Below are 26,101 nucleotides of genomic sequence, written 5' to 3'. Positions count from 1 at the left end.
TCCAGGGTCCCAGGTTCGATTCCCGGCTTGGGTCACTGTCTGTGCGGAGTCTGCATGTTCTCCCCGTGTGTGCATGGGTTTCCTCCGGGTGCTCCGGTTTCCTCCCACAGTCCAAAGATGTGCAGGTTTGGTGGATTGGCCATACTAAATTGCCCTTAGTGTTGGGTAGGGTTACTGGGTTGTAGGGTGGAGGTGTGGGCTTGGGTAGGGTGCTCTTTCCAAGAGCCAGTACAGACTCGATGGGTCAAATGGCCTCCTTCTGCACTGTAAATTCAATGAAATGAAGTTACTATGAAAAGCCCCTAGTCACCACATTCTGGCGCCTGTTCGGGTAAACTGAGGGAGAATTCAGAATGGCCAATTCACCTAACAAGCACATTTTTTGCGCAGTGTGGGAGGAAACCGAAGTACCCGGAGGAAACCCACGCAGATACAGGGAGAACGTGCAGACTCCACACAGGCAGTGACCCAAAATGGAATCGAACCTGGCACCCTGGAGCTGTGAAGTAACAGTGCTACCCATTGTGGTTGTTATGATTAGGTTAAGAGTATTCGGTGTTATGATTTGGATTATTAGAGGTTAGGATTAGTGTTGTTAAGGTTAGTGCTATTATGGGTTCAGGTGATTTTGGGTTATCAGAAAGCATTGAGCTTATGGTTTTGGGGACTGAGAGTCAGAAACTGTGATTGGCAACATCCAACATCACTCTATGTTGTTTCCCCTGTCATTGTTAACCATCCTTTTCACCAACAATATGTATATAAGAACCATACGTGCTGTAAATATTGAACATAAAGTGTTACTGTGTGTCAATTGAAAATGCGAATAAAAATATTTTTTATAAAAAAACATTTTTACAATATGTGACTTCTAACTAATCAGTTTCCTCAAAGCCTAATCCTAATCACTGAGAGTCACAACTTGTATCTATTGAATGTCTTTAACCAGTAAATGTTTCAAGAGAAATTAAAACACCCAGTAGTTAACTGAAAGAGCTAAACCACAAGGCTTAATGTCTTTAAACAAAATCAAATTTTAATGTGATTTTTTTTAAAAGCACATAATGAAACACTACATTTTGTAATTACATAAGTTGTAAAGTCCGAACTGTATTGTCGTTCGACCGAAGAGATTCTTTACACATTGTGAGATCTTGAAGGTTTGTTTACTTTTTCAGGGATTAACCCAAAGGTATGCCACAGCCCTCTGGAATACACATCATTTTCTTCTCAATATTTCAGCAACTCTTCTCAGGCCCAACGATTCGTCCACATCTTTCCATTAGCTTTTGGTAAATTGAGCCTCCAATACTTGATGTCTCTGGATTACTCAGCACAAGATTGAGCCTCACTGCCTTGTTGTGACTTTGGGCAGACAGATTTCTTTTTCCAACCAGCGCCCAGATCTTCTTCACTCCTCATTTCAAGCTCACTGTTGAAGCTGATTGCTTCCACAACCAGAGAAACCAACTGTGCCGGTCACTGTAGGTTTCTTCATCTAGCTCCAAGCTAGGTAAACCTTCCAGCTTTTTTTCCCCTCACGAAATCCAAGGAAACTTGAAAATACAGTAGACCAAATCTTCAATTGCCTTCTGTGAGAAATGCCCAGATAAATCCAACAAAAGAACCTCCCAAACCCTACAACCCACCTTCATGGCAATGTGATATGTTCATAGAGGTTCCAAACACAAAAGCAAAGTAAATATGATTTACCTTCAAAGCAACCTTTCATTCTATGATCCACATTAAATATGAATTAGATTTTCACAACAACTCTCAAAGAGAATAAGTGGGCTGGAAGCAAACTTATGAGATCAACCAGTCCAGCAGGAATGAACCGTCCCACTTCTATTAGCTGTCAGATTGAACATGATCCAGTGATGGGAGTGAGAAACAACAGAAATAACAGCAAAATTCGAACCCTGTAATCACTGGTGAGCTTGCTCAGGTCTCAGTTCAGATAACCGACTGAATCTCTACCCACACAGGGAGCTGGAGAATTGTCTCTCCCCAGTGTGAACTCGTTGGTATGTCAGCAGACTGGATGACCAGGTGAATCCCTGCCCCCACACATAGGCAACTGGTCAAGAACCTCTCCCCGGTGTGAACTCACGGATGTGTTAGCAGATTGTACGAACTGTTGCTAACACAATTATATCTTTGTTTTTCAAACAAGGTGAAGAAGCAGTGCACAATATTTTAGATGTGGCCTCGCCAAGGCCCTGCGCTGCTTCCATTCCCCTTCTACTAGCAAACCAACGTTTTGTGATTCCTGTACCAGGACACCCAGATCTCTCTGTACCACTTAGTATTGCAATCTCACTCCATTTAAATAGGATGCTGTTTCTCTACTCCTCTTGCCAAAGTGAAAAAGTTCATATTCTCTCACATTATATTCCATCTGCATTTTCCCCCACACACTTAACCTGCCTGCATCTTTTTGTAGACATAGCATCATAGAATTTACAGTGCAGAAGGAGGCCATTCGGCCCATCAAGGCTGCACTGGCCCTCCGAAAGAGCACCTACTTATCCCCACCCTTCCACCCTATCCTTCTAACCGTTCTAACCAAGCAGTTAAACTGGGACTCACTAACATCTCATCTGAAAGATGGTACCTCCAGCAGAGCAGCACTACCGCAGTGCTGCACTGCAGTATCAGCCCTGAGTTTTGTTCTACAGTCCTGAATGGGAAGATGAGCTCAGAACTTTGGAACTCAAGAGGTAGGAGAATTACCCACTGAGTTCTGACTGACAGTGAAGGTGAAGAGGACTGGGAGGAGGTATGTGTGGAGCATCAAAACCATCGCAGACCAGGTGGGCCGAATGGCCTGTTTCTTTGATGTCCATTCTATGTCATTTCAACCAGTGGAACATTTCAGACACGGAATGATCAATTTCATATTAAGGATTGTTTGGGTGTAATGCTGAAAGCAAACTTTTTTTGTAAAATAATTTCAGCTGAGTTGCCCTGAATGAATGAGGAGAGATCACAGGCAGCAGTTCTTAAAGAGACAGCAGTTCTGAAAGAGACACCTATCACCCAGAAAATCTGCACTCAACTGATCCCACATCAATGATATCACGCAGGTTGTTCAATCCAAATCTGGTTTATTTGACCTAAATCGAGAATATTAAACTCCAGTCCAGTTCCAGTCCTGTAACTTCAGCAGAATGAAACTCCAAGTGGCAGACTGAATATGGTTTGGTCCTGAATAGCAGCAACAACAGTAAAATCCTTCTCCCTCTCAAATGTTTGTTCCCCACACACTCCCTCTTCCTTGTTGATTTTGACACTGATTCATCCGAATATCCGCCTCCTGCTTTTCCCCAATTCTCCTCCCCTGAAGGTGCTGACTCCCTGGTTCAGTTTCACTCTCATCTATTGCCCTACCCAATGTGTCACCCAGGTGTCTAAATCTTTACACCTGAAGTTAACAAATTGTTTTCGAGGGGGAACCTCATAATCAAATCCAGTGATTTCATTTTCATTTCATTTCAGTGACTACCGACATGTGCTTTGTGTCAGGGTGGGGTCACTGCGTCTCCCCCTCCTCTCCCCTCCCGCCCCTTTCCATCCCAGTCCCAGGAGTTTGGAGGCTGGGATCCGGGTGAGAAATGGCAGCCGTAATTCCCACAACCCCCCGCGCTGGAGAAACCGCTCGACCACTGCGCGGGCAGCCTGGAACTGCGCATGTCCAAGGGTGATGTAAAATGGCGCATGTGCAGGAATGGACCTTTTACATTGGCCAAATGGTCGGCGCATCTGGAGGTAAATGTGCTTCCAGTGCCACATGACTTCCGTTGCCCATTGTTCTTTGGCGGCGCGGAGCCAATAGCAAGCTTTGACAGACCGGAAGGACATTGGCTCTCCAGCCTATCAGAGCGCGGGCATTGTGTGAATGAAGATTAAGCTTCACACAGTCTGAACCCTCCTCCTGTCTCCAATATCTGTGAGTAAAACACTTTATTTTCACCCCCTTTCCATTTCTTTTCTCATTCTGGCATTCAACTGTGGCCTTGCAGGAACATTCTGCTGTATCTTAACCAACTGAAACATCTATTAGATATATTTGTATTTTGATGGGGGAAGAGCTAACTGGTGGCGATTTAACCTGAGAATCACCACACCTCAGGCGAGGGGCAAAGTTGAGAAGGTGGGCCCTTCATGAATAACCTCAGCCAGCACAGGAATTTAACCACCTCTGTATCACAAACCAACTGTTCAGCCAACAGATCGAAACAAAATATCTAAACATGTATCAGTCTGGCAGCCTACATGAAGATTTTCAGTCTGTGTCCAGGACTGGAAGCAGAAGCATGGATCTGTTAATCAGCCTGAATCAGCATCTTCAGGAGAATTGGGAGGGGTAATACCAGAGTGAGAATGGAGGGAGAGTGCGTGGGGCGGACTTTACAGCTTCTGGGGAATGAGAAAGAGGAAAGAATGTTCCATAGAAACTAGAATTGTCTGTTCTGAATTTCTATCCTGCACTGACAGTAATGAATTTTGAAACTCTTTTTACAGGATACTTCAAGGGGAGGATTTACAGGCAGGAAACGAAGACGAAATATCACATCAAGATCTGACTGTCACTCAATTTTTCGGGTCCTGAAAATCATCAGTCTTTGAATAGAGGAGAAATATTTGACTGTTCTGACAAAGGGTCATCTGGACTCAAAACGTTAGCTCTTTTCTCTCCCGACAGATGCTGCCAGACCTGCTGAGATTTTCCAGCATTTTCTCTTTGGTTTTTGGCTGTTCTGTGTTCTTCAAAAGATTTTAAACATTCGTGTGATTGGAAAAGCAACAGGACACACACACACACCCGAGTGAGAGTGTTCCAGCTTTAACCATTTACACAGCTTGAAAAAAACATTATCATATGGAGCCACATTTGTTCGGTGCGTGAAGACTTCATTTGATGGTCTAACATGGGGAGACACAAGGACACCTGCACCATGGAGAAACCATGGAAATGTGGAGAATGTGGGAAGGGATTCATATCCCCATCGAAGCTGGAAATTCATCGACGTAGCCACACCGGGGAGCGACCATTCACCTGCTCTGACTGTGGGAAGGCATTCACTCAGTTATCTAGCATGCTGATGCACCAGCGAGTTCACACCGGGGAGAGACCATTCACTTGCTCAGAGTGTGGGAGGGGTTTTGCTCAATTATCCAAACTGCAGAGGCACCAACAAATTCACACCAGGGAGAGACCGTTCACCTGCACTGAGTGTGGGAAGGGATTCAGAGATTCATTCACCTTGTTGGCCCACCAGCGAGTTCACACTGGGGAGAAGCCGTTTACCTGTTCTGACTGTGGGAAGGGATTTACTTATTTATGCAACCTGCTGACACACCAGCGAGTTCACACTGAGGAGAGACCATTCAGCTGCTCTCACTGCACAAAAAGGTTTAGAACGTCATCTAACCTGCTGGAACATCAGCGAGCTCACACTGGGGAGAGGCCATTCACCTGCTCTGACTGTGGGCAGGGGTTTACCCGGTCATCCAAACTGCAGAGACACCAACAGATTCACACTGGGGAGAGACCATTCACCTGCGGTGATTGTGGGAAGAGATTCAGAGATTCATCTGCACTGCTGACACACCAGCGAGTTCACACTGGAGAGAGACCGTTCACCTGCTCTGAGTGTGGGAAACGATTCAGAGATTCATCCAACCTGATGAGACACCAGCGAGCTCATTCTGGGGAGAGACCGTTCACCTGCTCTGAGTGTGAAAAGGGATTCACTCAATTTTCACACCTGCTGAGACACCAGCGAGTTCACCAGTGATTACAGAGGTTGGATTCTGCTGTTATTGCTGCTGTTGATCACACCCAGGACTGAACCATGTTCATTCTGACACTTGGTGAAGTGGGAGGTTCGGAGGGTTTCTTCCTGCTGGACTGGCCGGTCTCACAACTTGGCTTCCAGTGGGCTGATGCTCTTTGAGCCTGGGAGAGAACATGTCCACTGAAATGATCCACAAAAGCTGATAAAGGATATTTATTTTATCCTGGACAGTAAATAGTGTTTTTCCTACCACAGTTGAATCTAAAATAAATATATTTGTCTCTGTTCCATTGAGTCTGCAGCACAGGGCAAGGCCAGTCGGCTCAATTGGTCTCTTAGTATTCATGCTCCACATGAAAAGACAGCACGGGTGAGTACGGTAGCATAGTGGTTAGTACAATTAGTTCACAGCTCCAGGGTCCCAGGTTTGATTCCCGGCTGGGTCACTGTCTGTGCGGAGTCTGCACGTTCTCCCCCTGTGTGCGTGGGTTTCCTCCGGGTGCTCCGGTTTCCTCCCACAGTCCAGAGATGTGCAGGTTAGGTGGATTGGCCATGATAAATTGTCCTTAGTGTCCAAAATTGCCCTTAGTGTTGATTGACTGGGGTTACTGAGTTATGGGAATAGGGCGGTGTGGGCTTGGGTGGGATGCTCTTTCCAAGAGCCGGTGCAGACTCGATGGGCCGAATGGCCTCCTTCTGCACTGTAAATTCTATGATTCTATGAACCTCCACCCATCCCTCTTCATCTCCTCCATCAGCATATCCTTCTATTCCTTTCTCCCTCATGTATTTCTAGCTTCCCCTTCAATGTATTCATGCTGTTCACCTCAACCACTCGCTGAGTAAAGAGGTTTCTCATTGAAATCCCTATTGGATTATTGAACCCCTTCATCATCTTAAAGACTTCCATCAGGTCACCCTTCAGTCTTCTCTTTTCTAGAGAAAGGTAGCTCCAGCCTTTCCTGAGGGTTAAATGCTCTCAGTTCTGGTATTATTCTTGTGAATCTTTGGTGTACCTTCTCCAGTGCCTCGATTTCCTTTTACTATCTGTGGGCTCCATATTTGAGGAAAGATGTGATATTCTCAGAGAGGATGCGGAGGAGATTTACGAGAATGGCACCAGGGATGAGGGACTTCAGTGAGTTGGAAAGACTGGAGCAGCTGAAATTGTTCTCTTTAGATTTGAGTCATGAGGACAGAGTAGGAGGCCATTCAGTCCATTGATTCCCTGTTGGCTCTGGAGCCAGCGAGTCAGTCTCATTGCCCCGTTCTAACCCTGTAGCCCTGCAAGTTCATTTCTCTCAAATGTCAATCCAATTTCCGTTTTAAATCCTCCCTTGTCTTCATTTCCAACCCCCTCACAGGCAGCGAGTTCCAGGTCATTACCATTCGCTTCATCAAAATATCCCCCCTCCCCACCACCTCCCAGCATTAATCTCTTACCTGAGACCTGAAATCTGGCCCTTCTATTCCTTTCTCTCTCATGTATGTATCTAGCTTCCCCTTCAATGTATTCATGGTGTTCACCTCAACCACTCGCTGTGGTAGCGAGTTCCACATTCTCACCACTCGCTGGATAAAGAGGTTTCTCATTGAAATCCCTATTGGATTATTGAACCCCTTCATAATCTTAAAGACTTCCATCAGGTCACCCTTCAGCCGTCTCTTTTCTTGAGAAAAGCAGCCCCAGTCTTTCCTGAGGGCAGCACGGTAGCATAGTGGTTAGTACAGTTGCTTCACAACTCCAGGGTCCAAGGTTCGAGTCCCGGCTTGGGTCACTGTCTGTGTGGAGTCTGCACATCCTCCCCGTGTGGGCGTGGGTTTCCTCCGGGTGCTCCGGTTTCCTCCCACAGTCCAAAGATGTGCAGGTTAGGTGGATTAGCCATGCTAAATTGCCCCTACTGGGGTTACTGGGTTAGGGTGATGGACTGGAGGAGGCGTGTGCTTGAGTGGGGTGCTCTTTCCAAGGGCCTGTGCACTCGATGAGCCGAATGGCCTCCTTCTGCACTGCAAATTATATGATCTATGCATACATGATATGATCTGAGGGTGAAATGCTCTCAGTTCTGGTATTATTCTTGTGAATCTTTGTTGCAACTTCTCCAGTGCCTCTATTTTTCTAAATGGAGATGACAAATGTTGACAGTGCTCCCAGTGACCCTGGTTCTAAACAAGTTGAACATAACCTCCCTGCTTTTCAAATCTATCTCTCTAGATTGGAACCCTTTTGATAACCCTACACCCCCTCATCCTTGTCCCATCAGCGAATGGGAACAGCTTTTCTTTATCCGTCTTACCTAAACCTGTCATAATCTTGTCCACCTCTCTCAAATCTCCCCTTGACCTCCTTTGCTCCAAGGTGAACAATCCCAGCCTGACATGAACAAACAAACAGAATATGTTAATAACTGGGATCGGACGGGACTGTTTAATTTCTGTTTTAAAGATACTGGGAATATTGTTCTGGACAATAAATGAATTGGAATATTTACCTTGGGTGTGAGTGAATGGAATCAATCTGGTATCCTCCTACGTTCTATTCATAACAGGGCAGATAAGACAGCCAGACACTCCCTTTGATCTTTTCATCAGCGTATCTGAGAGTTAAGAATATGTGACATGATTTTGGGATACCGGTGTGGGTGTGCAGATGTGATTTGTTACATGTGAAAAATAACAAGCCTAAATTCATGGTGAAATGGAATGAAGACTGGGTCCCAAACACACACAGCTACTGGAGACACAGCAGGAGATGAAATGGTTAATGTGGCCAGGGGATTGAGACACCATTGTGACATCATCAAGACATTGACACACTCCAGAGAGAAACTGACTTTAAAACAATCAGGATAGAATTAAACACACTGGACATGGTCAAAGTGGGAGTGAAATTAAAGCGATGATGGGATAAGGAAGGACTTGGGAGAAATAATACTGAGTAAGAACTGTCCACAAAGAGAGAGCTGGAGAATCTTGTACATCCATGCTTGATCTGTTGCTTGAAGCATCTGTCCTAATGTGCCAGTGACCTAGAACTCACGGTGTTCCTTCAGGAGAAGAAAATATCAAGTAGATGTTACCCCAGGCGGAGCCAGAACAGAACTGGAAAATAATGCGTCAGAGAGAGTGTTCTCCTCCCCCTCTAGGTGTGGACTCTAAGAATCCTGGGGGACTCCCTACTTCAGGTTTTCTTGCTAATTAGCGAACATTAAATTAAATTCTATGACTGGCTGGATTTATTATGAATTTGATTGTTACACTTCTCCTGTTTTTATTCCTGTTGTGATTACGCTCTGGGTAAGGATGGTTGACAGGTGACAGGATGGGAAATTGTGGTTTGGGTCTTCACTGACCAAATGTTTTATTGATCCGAAAGGTGTAATAAGGACCAAACTCCAACTGAATTAGAGCAGAGCTGAGAACAGACGACTTGCTGTGTGGGAAGAGGGAGATCAACAGCTCCCAGAGGACAGAGAAAACAAGAGTGCCTGGAATCCTAGACAACACCTGGCTGTCAAGGCCACCATGTTTTCACTGCTTGGCATGGGAATGCTGACTCCCTGTACCGGGGACGGAGCGTGGGGAAGACAATTGTTTGAGAGTTGGACGTGGCTTGGGTGGGTACAGATGGTTCAATGACAGGCTTTGTAATTGGTCTGTTCAAATATTAGTTCGGCAATGATTGGGTTAAATCAGTCTCCATAGACTTTGTGATGTAATAAAGTATAAGAAGGGATTCCCCGAGCACAGAGATTTGTTGAGGTTTTACATATTCCACTGACTGGGACCATGGCATCTGGGGCAGAACAGGGAGCATTAACCTGGAGATGGTGCTTCTACCCAGAGTGTAATGGGAATGCTGCTGCACTTTGATATTACTGCTCAGACATTAACATGTGTCAGCTCTTATTTATACGGAATAAAATCTAACCACGGTCACCAATAAAGGTTATGTGAATAATTTCAGAGTTTGGGGAAGCGGGTGTTAAGGATCAAAACATTCAAATTAGGAGGAGTAGGCCATTCGGCCCCTCAAGCCTACTCCACCATTCAATAAGATCAGGGCTGATCTGATTGTGGTCCCAACTCCACCTTCCTTCCTCCACCCTTTCTCTCCCACGTCAATCAAGAATTTATCAAACTCAGCCTTAAAACGTATTCACTGCCCCTCCACTCTCTGGGGAAGAGAGATCCACAGACCCACAGCCCTCAGAACAAATATCCTCATCAGCATCTTAAATGGGAAACCCCTTGGGCTGGATTCTCCGCCTTGCCAACAGTGCACCCATGCTGGGGATTTCCTGGTGGCATGGGGCTGCCCACAATGGGAAACCCCATTGACCGGCTGGTGAGACGGAGAATCCCGCAGCCAGCGGGGCGCACTGCACCAGAAAACAAAATCACAGCCCGGTTTTTAAACAGTGTCCCCGAGCTCTAGTCTCTGCCACAAGGGGAAACATCCTCCCAGCATTCTCTCTGTCAATTCCACTCAGGACCTCGTGTTTCAATAAGATCATCTCTCATTCTTCTCAACAGCAATGGATACAGTCCAAAGCTGTCAAACCTTTCCTCAGAGGATAACCCCCTCATTCCATGAATCCGGGGAGTCAACCTCTAAATTGTTTCTAATGCAACTATCTCATTTCTGAAATAAGGAGACCCAAACTGTACACAGTGCTCTAAATATGGTCTCTCCAAGGCCCTGTACAACTGCAGCAAAACATCCCAACTTTTATGTTCCAGTCCCCTTGCAATAAACAACAATATTCCATTGTGCTTCCCAATCACTGGCTGTACCTGCAAACTAATTTACTGAGATTCCTGTATCAGGACACCCAGATCCCTCTGTACGTCACAGTTCTGAAATCTTTCTCCATTTCTATAATATGCTGTTTTATTTAATCCTTCCTGCCAAAGTGGACAAGTTCACGTTTTTCCACGTTATGCTCCATCCGTAACATTTTTGTCCATTCACTTAACCTATTTGTTGTCCTTTGCAGACTCCTTAAGTCCACGTCACAAATTACTTTCTGGCCTATCTTTGTGTCATCAGCAAATTTCGTTGTCAAGGACGTCACGGTGGTGCAGTGGTTAGCACTGCTGCCTCACAGCTCTGAGGACCCGGGTTTGATCCAGGCCGGGTCACTGTCCTTGTGGAGTTTGCACATTATCCCCGTAATTGCGTGAGTCTCACCCCCACAACCCAAAGATGTGCAGGGTAGGTGAACTGGCCACACTAAACTGCCCCTTAAGTGGAAAAAATAAGAGAATTGGGTACTTTAACTTTATTTTTTTTTTAAATTAGCCGCCATGCATTCGATTCCATCGTCCAACTCATTATAACTAGAAACAATACTAACTAAACATTACTTTTGTCGGAAACCTACACATTAAAGTCTAAAATAGAACTTTGCCCTTTACACAATCAAAAACTGCACTTCACAATTATATTTTACTCTACCCCGGAAGTCGAAACTTAATCGTTTCAGAATCAGTCCAAAGTGATGATTCATTCCCCAGGGTTCCATTCTTTTCTGTCTGGCAGCCTTTAACCCCAGAACTGTCTTTCATGGTGAATGATTGGCGAGATACCAGAAAACCGAGAGTAGGCATAAATCAGTCATTTTCTGGTTGGCAAGATGTAATGAGCTGTGTGTCACCGGGATCAGTGCTGGAGCCTCAACTTTTTATAATTTATATCAATGACTTGGACAACGGGACCGAAGGTATGGTCATTAAGTTTGCTGATGATGCAGGCAAAAAGGAAAAGGAGGTGATGCTGTGCTGATAATAAGGGATGGAATCAGTACATTAGTAAGGGAGGATCTCAGTCAGGAATCTGTTTGGGTGGAGCTAAGAAACAGCATGGGGCAGCAAACATTGGTAAGAGTTGTTTATAGACCACCAAACAGTAGTGGTGGGGCATGAGATTAATCAGGAGATCAGGGAATCTTGTAGCATGGGTAAAACAGTTATCATGGGTGACTTCAATCTGCATATAGACTGTGTAAACCTAATGAGCACTGATGCTGTGGAGGACAAGTCTCCGGACTGTGTAGGGACGGTTTTCTAGAACAGTAAGTTGAGGAACCAACTAGAGAACCAACTGTTTTAGATCCAGTATTATGTAGCAATAAAGGGTTAATTAATAATAATAATAATATTTATTGTCACGGGGCTGGTATAGCACAGTGGGCTAAGACATCTGGCTTGTAATGCAGAACAAGACCAGCAGCTTTGGTTCAATTCCCATTCCAGCCTCCCCGAACAGGCGCCGGAATGTGGCGACTGGGGGCTTTTCACAGTAACTTCATTGAAGCCTACTTGTGACAGTAAATTATTATTATTACAAGCAGGCTTACATTAACACTGCAATAAAGTTACTGTGAAAAGCCCCAGGTCGACACATTCCGGAGCTTGTTCGAGTACACAGAGGGAGAATTCAGAATGTCCAAATTACCTAACCGCACGTCTTTTGGGAATTGTGGGAGGAAACACGAGCACCCGGAGGAAACCCACACAGACACGGGGAGAACATGCAGACTCCACACAGACAGTGACCCAAGCCGGGAATCGAACCTGGGACCCTAGCGCTGTGAAACAACAGTGCTACCCATAGTGCTACCGTGCCGCCCAAATAATCTTGCTGTAAAAGAACTTTTTTGGATGAATGACCACACTGACAGAATTTTACATTAAGTTTGAACGTGAGGTATTTCAATCTGAAGCCAGGGTGTTAAATTTGAACAAAGGAAATGATGACGGTGTGAGGGACAAATTGGTTGAGGTGGATTGGGGGAAATACATTAAAGGTGTGACAGTACACAGGAAATGGAGAGACTTTATAGAATTATTACACAGTTTACATTCTTTCAAGGCACAAGAACCCCAAAAAGTCAATCAACCGTGGCTAACAGAGGAGGTTTAAAAAAACATTAAAAATTTAGAGTACCCAATTCATTTTTTCCAATTAAGGGCAATTTAGCGTGGCCAATCCACCTACCCTGCACATCTTTGGGTTGTGGGGGCGAAACCCACGCAAACACGGGGAGAATGTGCAAACTCCACATGGACAGTGACCCGGGGCGGGATCAAACCTGGGACCTCGGTGCCGTGATGCAGCAGTGCTAACCACTGTGCCACCGTTCTGCCCGCTGGTAGAGGAAGTTAAAGACAGTATAAGATTGAAAGAAAAGGCCAATAAAGTTACCAGAAATAGTAAAGCTGAGGATTGGGAGGATTTTATAATTGTGCAAAGGAGGGCGAAGACACTCATAAAGAAAGGGAGAATAGAATATCAATGTAAACTAGAAAAAAAACCATAAAAATGGACTGTAAAAGCCTCTGTCGGTACATAAAAAGGAAACATTTGGTGAAGATAAACATGGGTCTTTTATAGGTAGAGACAGGAGAATTTTATAATCGAGCATAGATCTTTAAAATGTCATAAACAAGTGCAGAAAGTCATCGAGAAGACTAATGAAATGCTGGCCTTTATATTTAGAGGACTGGAGTATAAGGACACAGACGTTATGCTGCAGCTTTACAAAACTCTAGTTAGACCCCACTTGGAGACTGTGCGTAGTTCTGGGCACTAAACCTGGAGGTGACCAGCTGTGTAGATGAGGGAAATGCATTTGACGGAGTCTATTTGGACTTCAGCAAGGCTTTTGATAAGGTCCCACATGGGAGACTGATAGCGAAGGTAAGAGCCCATGAGATCCAAGGAGATTTGGATCCAAAATTGGCTGAATGGCAGGAAGCAGAGGGTGATAGTTGAGGGGTGTTTTTCTGACTGGAAGACTGTGTCCAGTGAGGTCCCACAGAGATCAGTGTTGGGGCCCTTGCTGTTTGTGGTTTATATAAATGACTTGGACATGAATGTAGGGGGGTTGATCAGTAAGTTTGCGGATGACATGAAAATTGGTGGGGTGGTAAATAGTGAGGAGGATAGCCTTTCATTACAGGGGGGTTGGTCAGATGGGCTGATCAGTGGTAAATGAAATTCAATCTGGATAAGTGATGCACTTGGGCAGGTCAAACAAGGCAAGGGAATACATGGTAAACGGCAGGACCCTGGGAAGCACCGAGGATCAGAGGGACTTGGTGTGCATGTACACCAGTCTCTTAAGGTGGCAGAGCAGGAGGATCCAGTGGTTAAGAAGGCATATGGCATACTTGTCTTTATTAGCTGAGGCATAGAGTTTAAGAGCAGGGAGGTTATGCTTGAACTGTATTAAACATTGGTTAGGCCACAGCTAGAGTATTGTGTGCAGTTCTGGAATCCACATTTTAGGAGGGATGGGATAGCACTGGAAAGGGTGCAGAGGAGATTTACCAGGATGTTTCCTGGGATGGAGAGTTTTAGTTATGACGAGAGATTGGATAGACTTGGATTGTTTTCCTTGGAGCAGCGGAGACTGAGGGGAACATGATTGAGATGTAAAAAATTATGAGGGACATAAATAGAGTAGACAGGAAAAAAACTTTCCCTTTCGTGGAGCGATCAGTGACCAAGGGGCATAGGTTTAAGAGGCAGGAAGTTTAGAGGGGATGGGAGGAAAAGTTTTTTTACCCAGAGGGTGGTGGGAGTTTGGAACTCGCTGCCTGAAAGGCTGCTGGAAGCAGAAACCCTCATAACATTTAAGAAGCATTTAGATCGGCGCTTGCGATGCCCAGGCTATAGGCCAAGTGCTGGAAAATGGGATTAGAATGGTTAAGTGGTTGTTTTGGACTGGCGCAGACTCGATGGGCCGAAAGGCCTTTATGTGCTGTATGACTCTATGACCTATGTGAAGTTGAGGTTACAATCAGATCAACTGGTGTCTCTGATGGTGCCTGTGAAGGTTGGATAACTGAGTGAATCCCTTCTTACACTGAGAGCAGGTGAACGGCTTCTCCCCAGTGTGAATGCGTCGATGAGCTTCCAGCAAACATGGGACTCTGTATCCCTTCCCACAATCCGAACATTTCCACGGTTTCTCCATGTTTTGGATCTCTTTGTGTCTCCACAGATTGGATAATTGAAGCCTTGATCACACACAAACACGTGTAGTCTCTCCCCTCTGTGAATGGTGCAATGTAACTGTTTAAAGCTCTTTCCACAGTCAGTGCTCTGGAACACTCTCACTCGGGTGCGTGCGTGTCCCGGTACTTTTCCAGTCACACTGATGTTTAAAATCTTTTGAAGTCAACACATGAGGCAAACATTTCTCCTTCTAGATTCAAAGACTGATGATATTCAGGTCCAAAGGAATCGAGTGACTCTGCCAGATTGAGACGTGACGTTTGAGATTTCTGTCTGTAATTCGTCCTCTTCTAATATCCTGCAGAAACAATTTACAAAAGACATCACTGTCAGTACAGGATAGAAATTCAGAACAGACAATTCTAGTTTCTATGGAACATTCTTTCCTCTTCCATTCCCCAAAAGCTGTACATCTCTGACCCCCACAGACCCAAAACATGGAGAAACCGTGGAAATGTTCGGGTTGTGGGAAGGGATACAGTGCCCCATGTTTGCTGGAAGCTCATTGACGCATTCACACTGGGAAGAAGCCGTTCACCTGCTCTCAGTGTGAGAAGGGATTCACTCAATTATCCAGCCTGCTGAGACACCAGCGGATCCAATCCAATCCATATTTTCTCAGAGAATGTATAGGGCATCCATCACCCTATCAGAAGGAAAATGATTGTCTCCTTTCTTAAGGAGAAAGTCGACATAGCTTTATTCCAGGAAACTCATCTAGATTAAACTCATTTGGGGTGACACAGTGGTAACACTGCTGCCTCACATCTCAAGAGTCCCAGGTTCAATTCTGGCCTTGGGTGACTGGCTGTGTGGAGTTTGCACATTCTCCCAGTGTCTGTGTGGGTTTCCTCCGGGATCTCCGGTTTCCTCCCACAGTGCAAAGATGTGCAGATTAGGTGGATTGGCCATACTAAATTGCCCCTTAGTGTTCAAAAAGGTTTGGTAGGGTTACTGGGTGAATGGGATAGGCTGGAGGTGTGGGCTTAAGGAAGTGCTCTTTCAAAGGCAGGTGCAGACTTGATGGGCCGAATGGCCTCCTTCTGCACTGTAGGGATTCTGTGATGAGGAACACTTTAAATTGAGGAGGGATTGGGTGAGGCAGGTTTTTTCGCCTCTTTTTCATCAAGTAGCAGGGGTGTGGCAATCTTTATTAATAAAAATATCCCTTTTAAAGTTGAAACCTGCACCAAGGACAAAGCAGATACATATGTGATCATTAGAGGTTCGGTGCATAGAGATGTTGTTTCAATAATGAATGTTTATGGATCCCCGAATTACTCCTGGAGTTAATTACAAAGGCTTTTGTGGATTTCGCAGAGTTAGCTTCAACTAAAATTTTTGTGGTTGGCGACTTCAACTGCCACTCCTCTGGTAGATAAGCTCCCCGTTACCAAGAACCCCCCACGCTTCAAGCTAGGGTGGAGCTTCGGCTTGTGAGGAGGTGGGTTATGTGGATGTTTGGAGAACTTTGCACCCGAGGGGCGGAGATTTTATGTTCTTTCCAGCCCCACATCAATGTCAGACTAGAATCAACGACTTTTTTGTGCCGAAGACGATCCTACACCTGGTGTCCTCCTGCAACATCAGAAACATTATAATTTTGGACCAATCCACCCACCTCCCCCATTTTTCTGGAGCTTCTGCTCGAGGGCTCACCCCCAGGTCAAGAAAGTGGAGGTTTGATGCCTTCCTGATAAGAGGACTTCATTTACTACACATTTTAAGGAAGAGTTTGAGCTCTTCCGTTAACTCGGCCCCTGGCATTTCCCCCTCCAGACGTGTGAAGTTCATTCCGGTGGGGGGGGGGATGATCATTTCTTACACTGCTAATAAAAGGTGCAGGTGCTGGAGAAGCAGCGGCGTCTGGAGGTTTCTTTGGCGAAGGCCGAGGAGAATTATAAGGAGGCCTGAGTAAGCTATTGCTGAAGGAGGCTAACGCAGCAAGACTCCCTATTTACTCAGCAGGTTGAGAAACGTTGAAAGTTTGCGAGGTAGAAGTTGTACGAGTTTGGGAGTAACCCGAGCAAATACAAACACCGACTTTGGAGCGATTTTGTGCGGCTTGGCGGAGGGAAAAGGATCATGAAGACGGAGGAAATAAACCAAAATTTTGGGAATTCTATGCAGGATTATACAAGTCTGAGCAGTCTGGTGATGTATTGGCAGTGTGGAGCATTATTTCTCTTCCTTGAATCTCCCGGAGGCCTCAGAAAGCAAGCATGAGGCTCTTAACGCTACTCTTTCTAGGGCAGCGATGTCAAAGACCATGAAGGAGCTTCAGCCAGGTAAAGCGCTGGGACTACATGGCCGTGGGTGTGGGTTTTACAGGGGATTTGAGGATTACTGTTGGATCTATTTGTGGGGATGTATTATCACTTTGACTCAAGTATGCTGCCATCGACTCTTTGTGAGGTTTATGTCTGTTTGATTCTGAAGCGGACAAGGATCACGGGAGTGTGTCTCTTATCAGCCAATCTCTCTTTTGAATGTTGACTTGAAACTGCTATCTAAAGTTTTGGTGAGAAAGTTGGAGGGCATCCTTCCGACAATCAATTTCTCCTTTAAATTTACAGTACACAATTCATTTTTTCCAATTTAGGGACAATTTAGCTTGGCCAATCCACCTACCCTGCACATCTTTGGGTTGTGGGGGTGAAACCCACACAAACACGGGGAGAATGTGCAAACTCCACACGGACAGTGACCCAGACGCCGGGATCAAACCTGGGACCTCGGCGCCATGAGGCAGCAGTGCTAACCACTGCACCACCGTGCTGCCCTCCTTCCAACAATCATGAGGGAGGACCAGTCTGACCTCGCTCTGCATCACTAACCAGCTGAGCTAAATTGGCTCCTAATTATATTACAAGCTGGGCAGCGGCAGGGTTCATGAATGTCGTATTTGGGCTTCTGAGAAGATCTCGACAAATAAATGTGTCAAGCTGAGGGAGCAAAGGATGTCAATGTCTTTAAGAGAGAGAGAGAGACCAGGGCCAAGCTTTGCAGAGTCTGCACCCTCCCTGGATTCACTTCCTTTCCCTTCAGTTGCTGCAAGTGACCAATTGAAGGTCCGAATGAGAAAAGAAATGGAAAGGGGGAGAAAAGAAAATGTTTTATTCACAAATTTAGAGACGGGAGGAAGTTTGCGTTCTTGTGAAGTTCAGTCGAGCAGTCACACAAAGCCCGAGCTGATTAGCTGGAGGACCAGAGTCCTTCTGGTCCTCCCACTCTTGCCATTGGTCAGTACCTCAGGTAAAAGGTCAGGAGGCGGGCTACCCTTTGCACATGCGCAGTCGTGGGCAGGGAGAGATCACTGAGCGGTTTATCGCTCTGGCCATCAGCCGGTTGCCTGGAAACCTTGTCTCGAGGCGGTTCTGTTGTCGGGTTTTTTTTCTCCCCTGTTCAGGGGGCGGGCGAAACAACGGGTGGGGGCGGGAAGCGCCGGGCCTGCGCACTGGAACCCGGTGACGACAGCGCGGAATAGAGTAATTCCTATTGGCTGATTCAGGCAGGGCCCTATTGTGATGTCACAGCTGAAGTGAAGGAAAAAAACTCCTGTCTTCAACATCTGTGAGTAAAACACTTTCTTTTCTCCCCCTTTCCATTTCTTTTCTCATTCTCACCTTCAATTGGTGACTTGCAGCAACTGAAGGGAAAGGAAGTGAATCCAGGGAGGGTGCAGACTCTGCAAAGCTTGGCCCAGGTCTCTCTCTCTCTCTCTTAAAGACATTGCCATCCTTTGCTCCCTCAGCTTGACACATTTATTTGTCTGGCTAAAAGGATGGTCTCTCGCCACCGGGGTAGCAGCGCGGTTGGGTGACTTGCACGACTTCCTGCGGTTAGAGAAGAGAAAGTCTGAGTTAAGGGTGCAGCAGGGGAGTTTGAGAAAAGGTGGGGGATGTTTGTGAACATGTTTGAGGAGCTATTCGTTGCAGGGGAAGAAGGGGGGGGGGGGGGTGAAAAAGGAGAAAAATCTGTACAAACTGTATAGTTGATTGTTGGGAAGAATGTTTCCCGGGGTGTTTATTTGCTGTAACGTTGATACAAGTTTGAATAAAATGAATTAAAAAAAAATAATTCATAAATAAAGGGATGGTCTCTTTCCTGATGTTCACAATTAAAGGAAAAGAAAATGCTGGAAAATCTCAGCAGGTCTGGCAGCATCTGTAGGGAGAGAAAAAAGCAGACGTTTAGAGTCCGATGACTCTTTGACAAAGAGTCATCAGACTCGAAACATTACCTCTTTTCTCTCCCTGCAGATGCTGCCAGACCTGCTGAGATTTTCCAGCATTTTCTCTTTCGTTTCAGATTCCAGCATCCGCAGTAATTTTCTTTTATCACAATTAAAGGGCTGGTTTCTCCAGGAGATGGCTGACATTTAATGGGACAGTAAATTAATATCGGCTAGAGACATGTCTAGTATTTTTAAATTCGATATATTATTTATGGTCTGTAATAAAGTACATTTACTATTATTTCTGGTTGTGTAATATTGTACTGTCGCTATTTATATATTTCCAGTCATCTCTTCCCTCAAAAGGCTATTAGTCTATGGAATTCTCTTCCACAGGGATCAGTGGAGTCTGTGGGTCACTGAATGATATCAAGGATGAGTTGGACAGATTTTTAATATTTCTTTTGTTATTTTTTTTTAAACCATTTTTTAAATAATGAATGCAACAGAATAACAGAAATATTGATGGAAAATGGGTACAGTGTAGAACAACTGATACTGCCGCATAAATACAAGCAACACATTGCAGAATTAATTCAGAGCAGGATATTTGAGCGACCAGAGCCTCTAGATGAAATGCCAGATCAGTTAACAGGTTAACATAGTGAGTGGGGAAAGAGGGTAAAATTATATAAAAACAGAAGAATAACAATGCAGGGCGCATACCCCAAAATATTACAAAACACACTAACAGCATAGTCGAATTAAAATAACATAGATGACATAGATAGTGCAGAAGGAGGCCATTTGCTTCTTCAAGTCTACACTGACCCTCAGAAAAAGCACTCACAGAGGCAGACTCCCCATCCTATTCCCATAATCCGGTGCATTGATCATGGTCAACCCACCTAACCTAACATCGTTTGTGCGGAGGGGCAAGAATTCAAAAATCCCTAAAACAGTACTACAATGGAGAAGAAACATGGGAGGCCTGGCCCTCCCGAACTGGCAATACTGTCACTGGGCAGCCACGGCCGATAGAGTGAGGAGATGGGTAAAGGACCCAGACATGGAATGGTTGATGATGGACGAGTCCTCGTGTACAGGAATGACCCTCCTGGCCCTCGCCACAGCAACACTCCCATCCCCGCCAGCACCAGTCTAGTGGTGGTAGCTACCCTGAGAACCTGGAACCAGATGTGGCAGCATTTCAGTCTGACCGATGTGTCCTTCATGGCCCCCATCTGCAGCAACCATAGGTTTGCACCAGCCATTCTCAACACCACCTTCAAGAGGTGGAGACAGGACGGGGGAACACTGATGGTTAGGGACTTTTACACGGGAAATAGACTAGTGACCTTAAAGGAGCTGACGGAGAGACTGGACCTACCAAACAGGGATGAGCTCCAGGTCAAAATATTTCTCCGCAAGGAGACACCAGCATACCCAGGAACCCAGAGAAGCACAATGCAAGAGGAGTTACTGGACGCAGACAGTCTGGGGAAGGGAAACTGTGGACCTGTACGGACAACTCTTAATAAGGATACGCTCCTTACTTAACGAAACCCAGGAAAAATGGGAGGAAGAGCGAGGGACGGAAATAGGGTGGGGACTCTGGAGCGAAGCACTGAACGGGACCAACTCCACCTTCTCCTACGCAAGGCTAAGCTTCATGCACCTGAATGTTGTGCACAGAACATACCTGACAAGAACCCGAATGAGCAGGTTCTTCCCGGAAATGGAGGACAAATGTGAATGGTGCCAGTGGGGCCCGGCAAACCATGCCCACGTGTTCTGGGTATGCCCCAGACATGTCGAATTCTGGACAGCCTATTTAGAGGCAATGTCCATGGTTATGAGGGTGGAGTCGTGCCCACAAATGGCAGTCTTCGGGTATCGGACCAGCCAGAACTATTCATGGGTTAGAGGGTGGACGCCCTTGCCTTTGGTTCTCTCATCGGCCGCTGGAGAATCCTGCTTGGCTGGCGATCAGCTGCAGACTGGCTGGCAGACCTATCGGAATTTCTCCACCTGGAGAAGAACAAGTTCACCGTCCAAGGGTCAGAGGATGGTTCCCACAAAGTGTGGAGGCCATTCACCAACTTGTTCCAGGATCTGTTTGAAGCCAGCGATCAATGGAAAACTGGGGAGGGAGGTGGGCCAACGGGATCACAGAGAGTAGGCAGGAAAAGGGATGTGGGGAGGGTAGGGTGAGGCTACTGGGAAAAGGAGGGAGAGGCCAGAATCCAACTGACACAGAGAGCCGAGAACAAAAACACAAGAAGAGGAACCCCCAAGGGAAGGTTTAAAACAGGACAGGGAGTGCGCGGGGTGGAAGGGGGGAGGCCCATCAATGGGGGGGAAGGGAGGGCACCGTCCACTTGTAAATAACAGATAACTCCCATTGTACAGTGAAGGGCCCAGGAAAGGACCCAGAAACGACGAGTGTCGGGGGCGGTGGGAAGGGACGGGTGATGGGGGGACCGGCACCAAGGAAATTGACATGCACATTGTAATCTGCAGTTACCCTGACTGCTTGGATCGTGTATAATAAGCATTGCCACAACCCTGCTACTCGATTGGAAAAAAAATGCCCCAACCAATCCCGCTTCAATTTAAAGTGTTCCTCATAATCCAGATGCGTTTCCTGTAATAAAGCTATGTCGACTTTCTCCTTAAGAAAGGAGAGGATCTTTTTCCTTCTGATAGGGTGATGGATGCCCCGTACATTCCCTGAGAAAATTTGCAGATTAACTGCCGCCATTAGTTAGGCGACAGAGAGAACAGGAACAGATTTTCACACCACAATCGGGCGTGCGCCATTACCCCCTCCTCCAACTCTCTTTACCAAAGTCTCCCCAAACTGCTCCTTTCACAGATAAAAGCCCCGTCTGTACCAGAGTAGGATAAAGTAAACAACACATAAACCCTCCCACAATAACAAAAATACAAAGGAATCACGAGCACAATAGATCCAAGGGGACATTCCTCAATAAGACTGAGGACCCGGAGGATTAACCCCACGGCCAGACTGTCGTTACCCTCAGGAAACCTTCTCCAAAATGAGGAGAAGAAAAGTAACTTTTGTAAATTGTTTTTACAGGATATTAGAAGAGGAGGAATTACAGACAGAAATCTCAAACATCACGTCTCAATCTGACTGAGTCTCTGAATTCCTTGTAACTGAATATCACCGGACTTTGAATCTAGAAGGAGAAATGTTTTTCTTTTCTGTCGGCTACAAAACATCATTCTGACTGGAAAAGCACCGAGACACACACACCCGAGTGAGAGTGTTCCAGAGCACGGACTGTGGAAAGAGTTCGAACCAGTTGCACAGATTTTTTAAAAATCACACCATTCACATGGGGGAAAGACCGTACATGTGTTCTGTGTGTGGACGAGGCTTCAACTGATCGACAAACCTGGAGAGACACGAGGGCACCCCCACCCTGGAGAAACAGTGGATATGTGGGGACTGTGGGAAGGGATTCAGAGCTCCATCTGCACTGGAAGCTCATCGGCACATTCACACTGGGGAGAGGCCGTTCACCTGCTCTGTGTGTGAGAAGGGATTCATTCAGTTATCCGCCCTGCAGTCACACCAGCGAGTTCACACTGGGGAGACACCGTTCAATTGCTCTGTGTGTGGGAAGGGATTCGGTGATTCATCCAACCTGCGGATACATCAGCGAGTTCACACTGGGGAGAGGCCATTCATCTGCTCTCAATGTGAGAAGGCATTCACTCAGTTAGTTCACCTGCAGTCACACCAGCGAGTCCACACAGGGGAGAGGCCGTTCACCTGCTCTGTGTGTGGGAAGGGATTCGGTGATTCATCCAACCTGCGGATACATCAGCGAGTCCACACTGGGGAGAAGCCGTTCACCTGCTCTCAGTGTGAGAAGGGATTCACTCAATCATCCGACCTGCAGAAACACCAGCGAATTCACACTGGGGAGCGGCTGTTCACCTGCTCTCAGTGTGAGAAGGGATTCACTCAATCATCCAGCCTGCTGACACACCAGCGAGTTCACACTGGGGAGAAGCCATTCACCTGCTCTCAGTGTGAGAAGGGATTCACTCAGTTATCCAGCCTGCGAAGACACCAGCGAGTTCACACTGGGGTGAGGCCGTTCACCTGCTCTCAGTGTGAGAAGGGATTCACTACTTCATCGTGCCTGCTGATACATCAGCGAATTCACACTGGGGAGAGGCCGTTCACCTGCTCTCAGTGTGAGAAGGGATTCACTACTTCATCGAGCCTGCTGACACACCAGCGAGTTCACACTGGGGAGAGGCCGTTCACCTGCTCTCAGTGTGGGAAGGGATTCACTCGGTTAGCCCACCTGCAGAGACACCAGCGAGGTCACACTGGGGAGAAGGCGTTAACCTGCTCTTAGTGAGAGAAGGGGGTTCAGATATCCAGACACCCTGCAGGAACACTAGCGAGTTCACACCTGGAAGAGGCCATTCACCTGCTCGGAGCAGGGGAGACATTCAATGATCCGTCCCAACAACGGAGACACTAGCGAGTTAATTCTGGGGAGAGACCATTCATCTGCTCTCAATGTGGGGAGGGGGTTTGTGATTCATCACACCTGTTGTGATAGTTCACAATAAATTACAGATGTTGGCTCCATTGTTATTGTTTCTTCTCTCACTGACATGCAGGACTGCATTTTGTTCATTCTGACATCTGGTGAATGGTGATGATTGGAGGGTTTCTTTCTGCTGGACTGGCCGGTCTAACACCTCTGCCTCCGGTGGGCTGACCATTTTTGAGCCTCGTTGCGATTACCTGGTTCCAAGTTTGACGAGGAGCACAGAATGAAAAGGTGTTTGCACGTTGGAAGATATTTAGTCCCCAAAGCAGCCACGTTGCCATGAAGATGGCTATGGCAGTTACAGGGTTCTTTTGTCTAATTTATCTGGGTGTTTCTCGCAGAAGGAGACTGTCATGCTATGAGGGGCAAGTTGTCTGGTAGACTGGGAAATTACAATAAACGTATCACTGAAAGTGGCAACGCAGGTGGATAAGGAGCTAAGAAGGCAGACGGCATGCTTGTCTTCATTGGTCGGGGCATTGAGTATAAAAATTGGCAAGTCATGCTGCAGCTGTACAGAACCTTAGTTAGGCCACACGTGGAATATTGCTGACAATTCTGGTCACCACATTAACAAAAGGATGTGGAGGCTTTGGAGAGAGTACAGAGGAGGTTTACCAGGATGTTTCCTGGCCTGGAGAGGTTGGATAAACTCGGATTGTATTCACGAGAGTAACTGAGTTGAGGGACGACCTGATTAAAAAAGTGGATAGTCAGAAGCTTTTTCCCAGGTTGGAAAAGTCAATTACCAGGTTGTGGTAATACCAGGTATGGCAGTACCTGAGAGGTGAATCACCATTGGCTAGACCTAGGAGTCTACCATTGGCTAACGTACGTAGCTCCGCTCTGAGAGGCGGGGTATAAGAACCAATGCCATCCCAGCAGCCTTCACTTTCTGTATCGAAGCTGCTAGGTACAGTTCTAGCTGATTAAAGTCGATTAGTATGACTCTCCTTGTCTCGAGTGTAATTGATTGTGCATCACAGGTGACAAAGGTTTAAGGTGCGAGGGGCAAAGTTTAGAGGGGATGTGCGAGGGAAGTTTTTTTACACAGAGGGTGGTGAGTGCCTGGAACTCGCTGCCGGAGGAGGTGGTGGAAGCAGGTACGATAGTGACGTTTAAGAGGCATCTTGACGAAAACATGAATCGGTTGGGAATAGACGGATACAGACCCTGGAAGCACAGAAGGTTTTTTTTTAATGTTTTTATTCTCCATTTTCACATTTTCCTTCAAAATTTACACCCCACCCACAAACAGTAAACGTAACATACAAAATCAATCCCCTTATCAACAACGATTTCATCCTCCCACCACCCCACCCAATGGCCCACCTGTCAATATATGCATCCAATAAAACAAACCCTCCCACGGTGGCAACAAAAAACTAAGGAGAAAAAGAAAATGGAGTCCGGGGCCGCCCATGGTCACCACTAACCTATAGAGTCCACTCCCCTCCCCCCCCCTTATACTCAACACCATCCAACCTCTGAAAGAGCAGTACATGATACCTAAGAGTTGTAAACAACGCCCCCCCCCGCACCTCTCTCTCTCTCTCGCTCTCTCTCCAACTCCTTCCATCCACTGCCTTCTGTAAAACTCCTCCCCCCAAACTCGGTTCCTTTCCCCCAACTTTCCACCCCAGCTAGACCACTCGGACCCTGTTCTGCCAGGCTCCGATGGCCGCAGCCCCTCCCCCCACCTCACTCCCGTTCACTGGCCAGCTTAAACCGGCCAGCGCGGAGGCCCCCTCCCGGGTCCCTTTCCCCTTGCTGGCCCTAGGAAAGCCCAGAAATCCCCTTTTAGCACACAAACCCCGCATATCCACCTACACCCCAAAGAACCCTCATTACGACTGAAAGTCCCATTTCTTCTCTTGTCCAAATATATACAACATTGGCTCCTTTAGCCCATACACCCGCACGCAGTGAAACAAAAAAGAAGAAAATACAGTCATGAGGTTACATCGGCACATGGCCATTCCTCAGTTTGTCAGTTCTGCCACAGTCCTGCCTTCGCAAACTCCTCCGCTGCATCCGCCATTCCAAAATAAAGGTCCTTGAGCTTGTAAGTCACCCTCAGCTTCGTTGGATATACAATGCCACACTGCACCTTGCTAATGTACAGTGCCCTCTTCACCCGGTTGAAGGCAGCCCGCCTCCTCGCCAGCTCCACCGTAAAGTCCTGGTATACACGTATACCAGCCCACTGCACCACCCGCTTCTGCTTGGCCCAGCTCAGGACCTTCTCCTTCACACTGTACCTACGGAAGCACAGAGTCACTACCCTTGGCGGCTCACTCGCCTTTGGTACAGGCCTCCACGACCGATGAGCCCGATCCAGTTCATATCGGGAGGGATCCTCCCCCTCCCGCAATAGGTTCACCAGCATCGCGGCAAAATACTCAGTCGGCCTCGGTCCTTCAACTCCTTCGGGCAGCCCCAAAATCCTCAAATTCTGTCGCCTGGATCTGTTTTCCAGGTCTTC

The 26,101-nt window shown here is 46.5% G+C and overlaps 1 protein-coding gene, 1 long non-coding RNA gene and 1 pseudogene across 2 annotated transcripts; 2 read left to right on the top strand and 1 right to left on the bottom strand.

Annotated features, from left to right (window-relative positions):
- Positions 1 to 1,081: 1,081 nt before the first annotated feature.
- LOC140407289 (uncharacterized) lies at positions 1,082 to 8,477 on the bottom strand. The gene is made up of 3 exons (XR_011939577.1): positions 8,297 to 8,477; positions 8,102 to 8,178; positions 1,082 to 1,556 (listed from the first exon to the last, which is right to left on the bottom strand). It is a non-coding gene; the product is annotated as an uncharacterized lncRNA (long non-coding RNA).
- Positions 4,750 to 8,295, top strand: LOC140407288 (uncharacterized). The gene has a single exon (XM_072494898.1). The coding sequence runs from the start codon at positions 4,935 to 4,937 to the stop codon at positions 5,802 to 5,804; it is 870 nt and encodes a 289-aa protein (XP_072350999.1). The 5' UTR covers positions 4,750 to 4,934; the 3' UTR covers positions 5,805 to 8,295.
- Positions 8,478 to 18,128: 9,651 nt separating the features above from the next.
- On the top strand, positions 18,129 to 24,566 carry LOC140407287 (uncharacterized; annotated as a pseudogene).
- The last annotated feature ends 1,535 nt before the right edge of the window (positions 24,567 to 26,101 follow it).

Source organism: Scyliorhinus torazame, unplaced genomic scaffold (assembly GCF_047496885.1).
Source record: "Scyliorhinus torazame isolate Kashiwa2021f unplaced genomic scaffold, sScyTor2.1 scaffold_1442, whole genome shotgun sequence".
In the NCBI taxonomy this organism is placed as follows: Eukaryota; Metazoa; Chordata; class Chondrichthyes; order Carcharhiniformes; family Scyliorhinidae; genus Scyliorhinus; species Scyliorhinus torazame.
The sequence above is the reverse complement of the archived record's forward strand: the minus strand, read 5'-3'. Positions and strand labels throughout refer to the sequence as shown.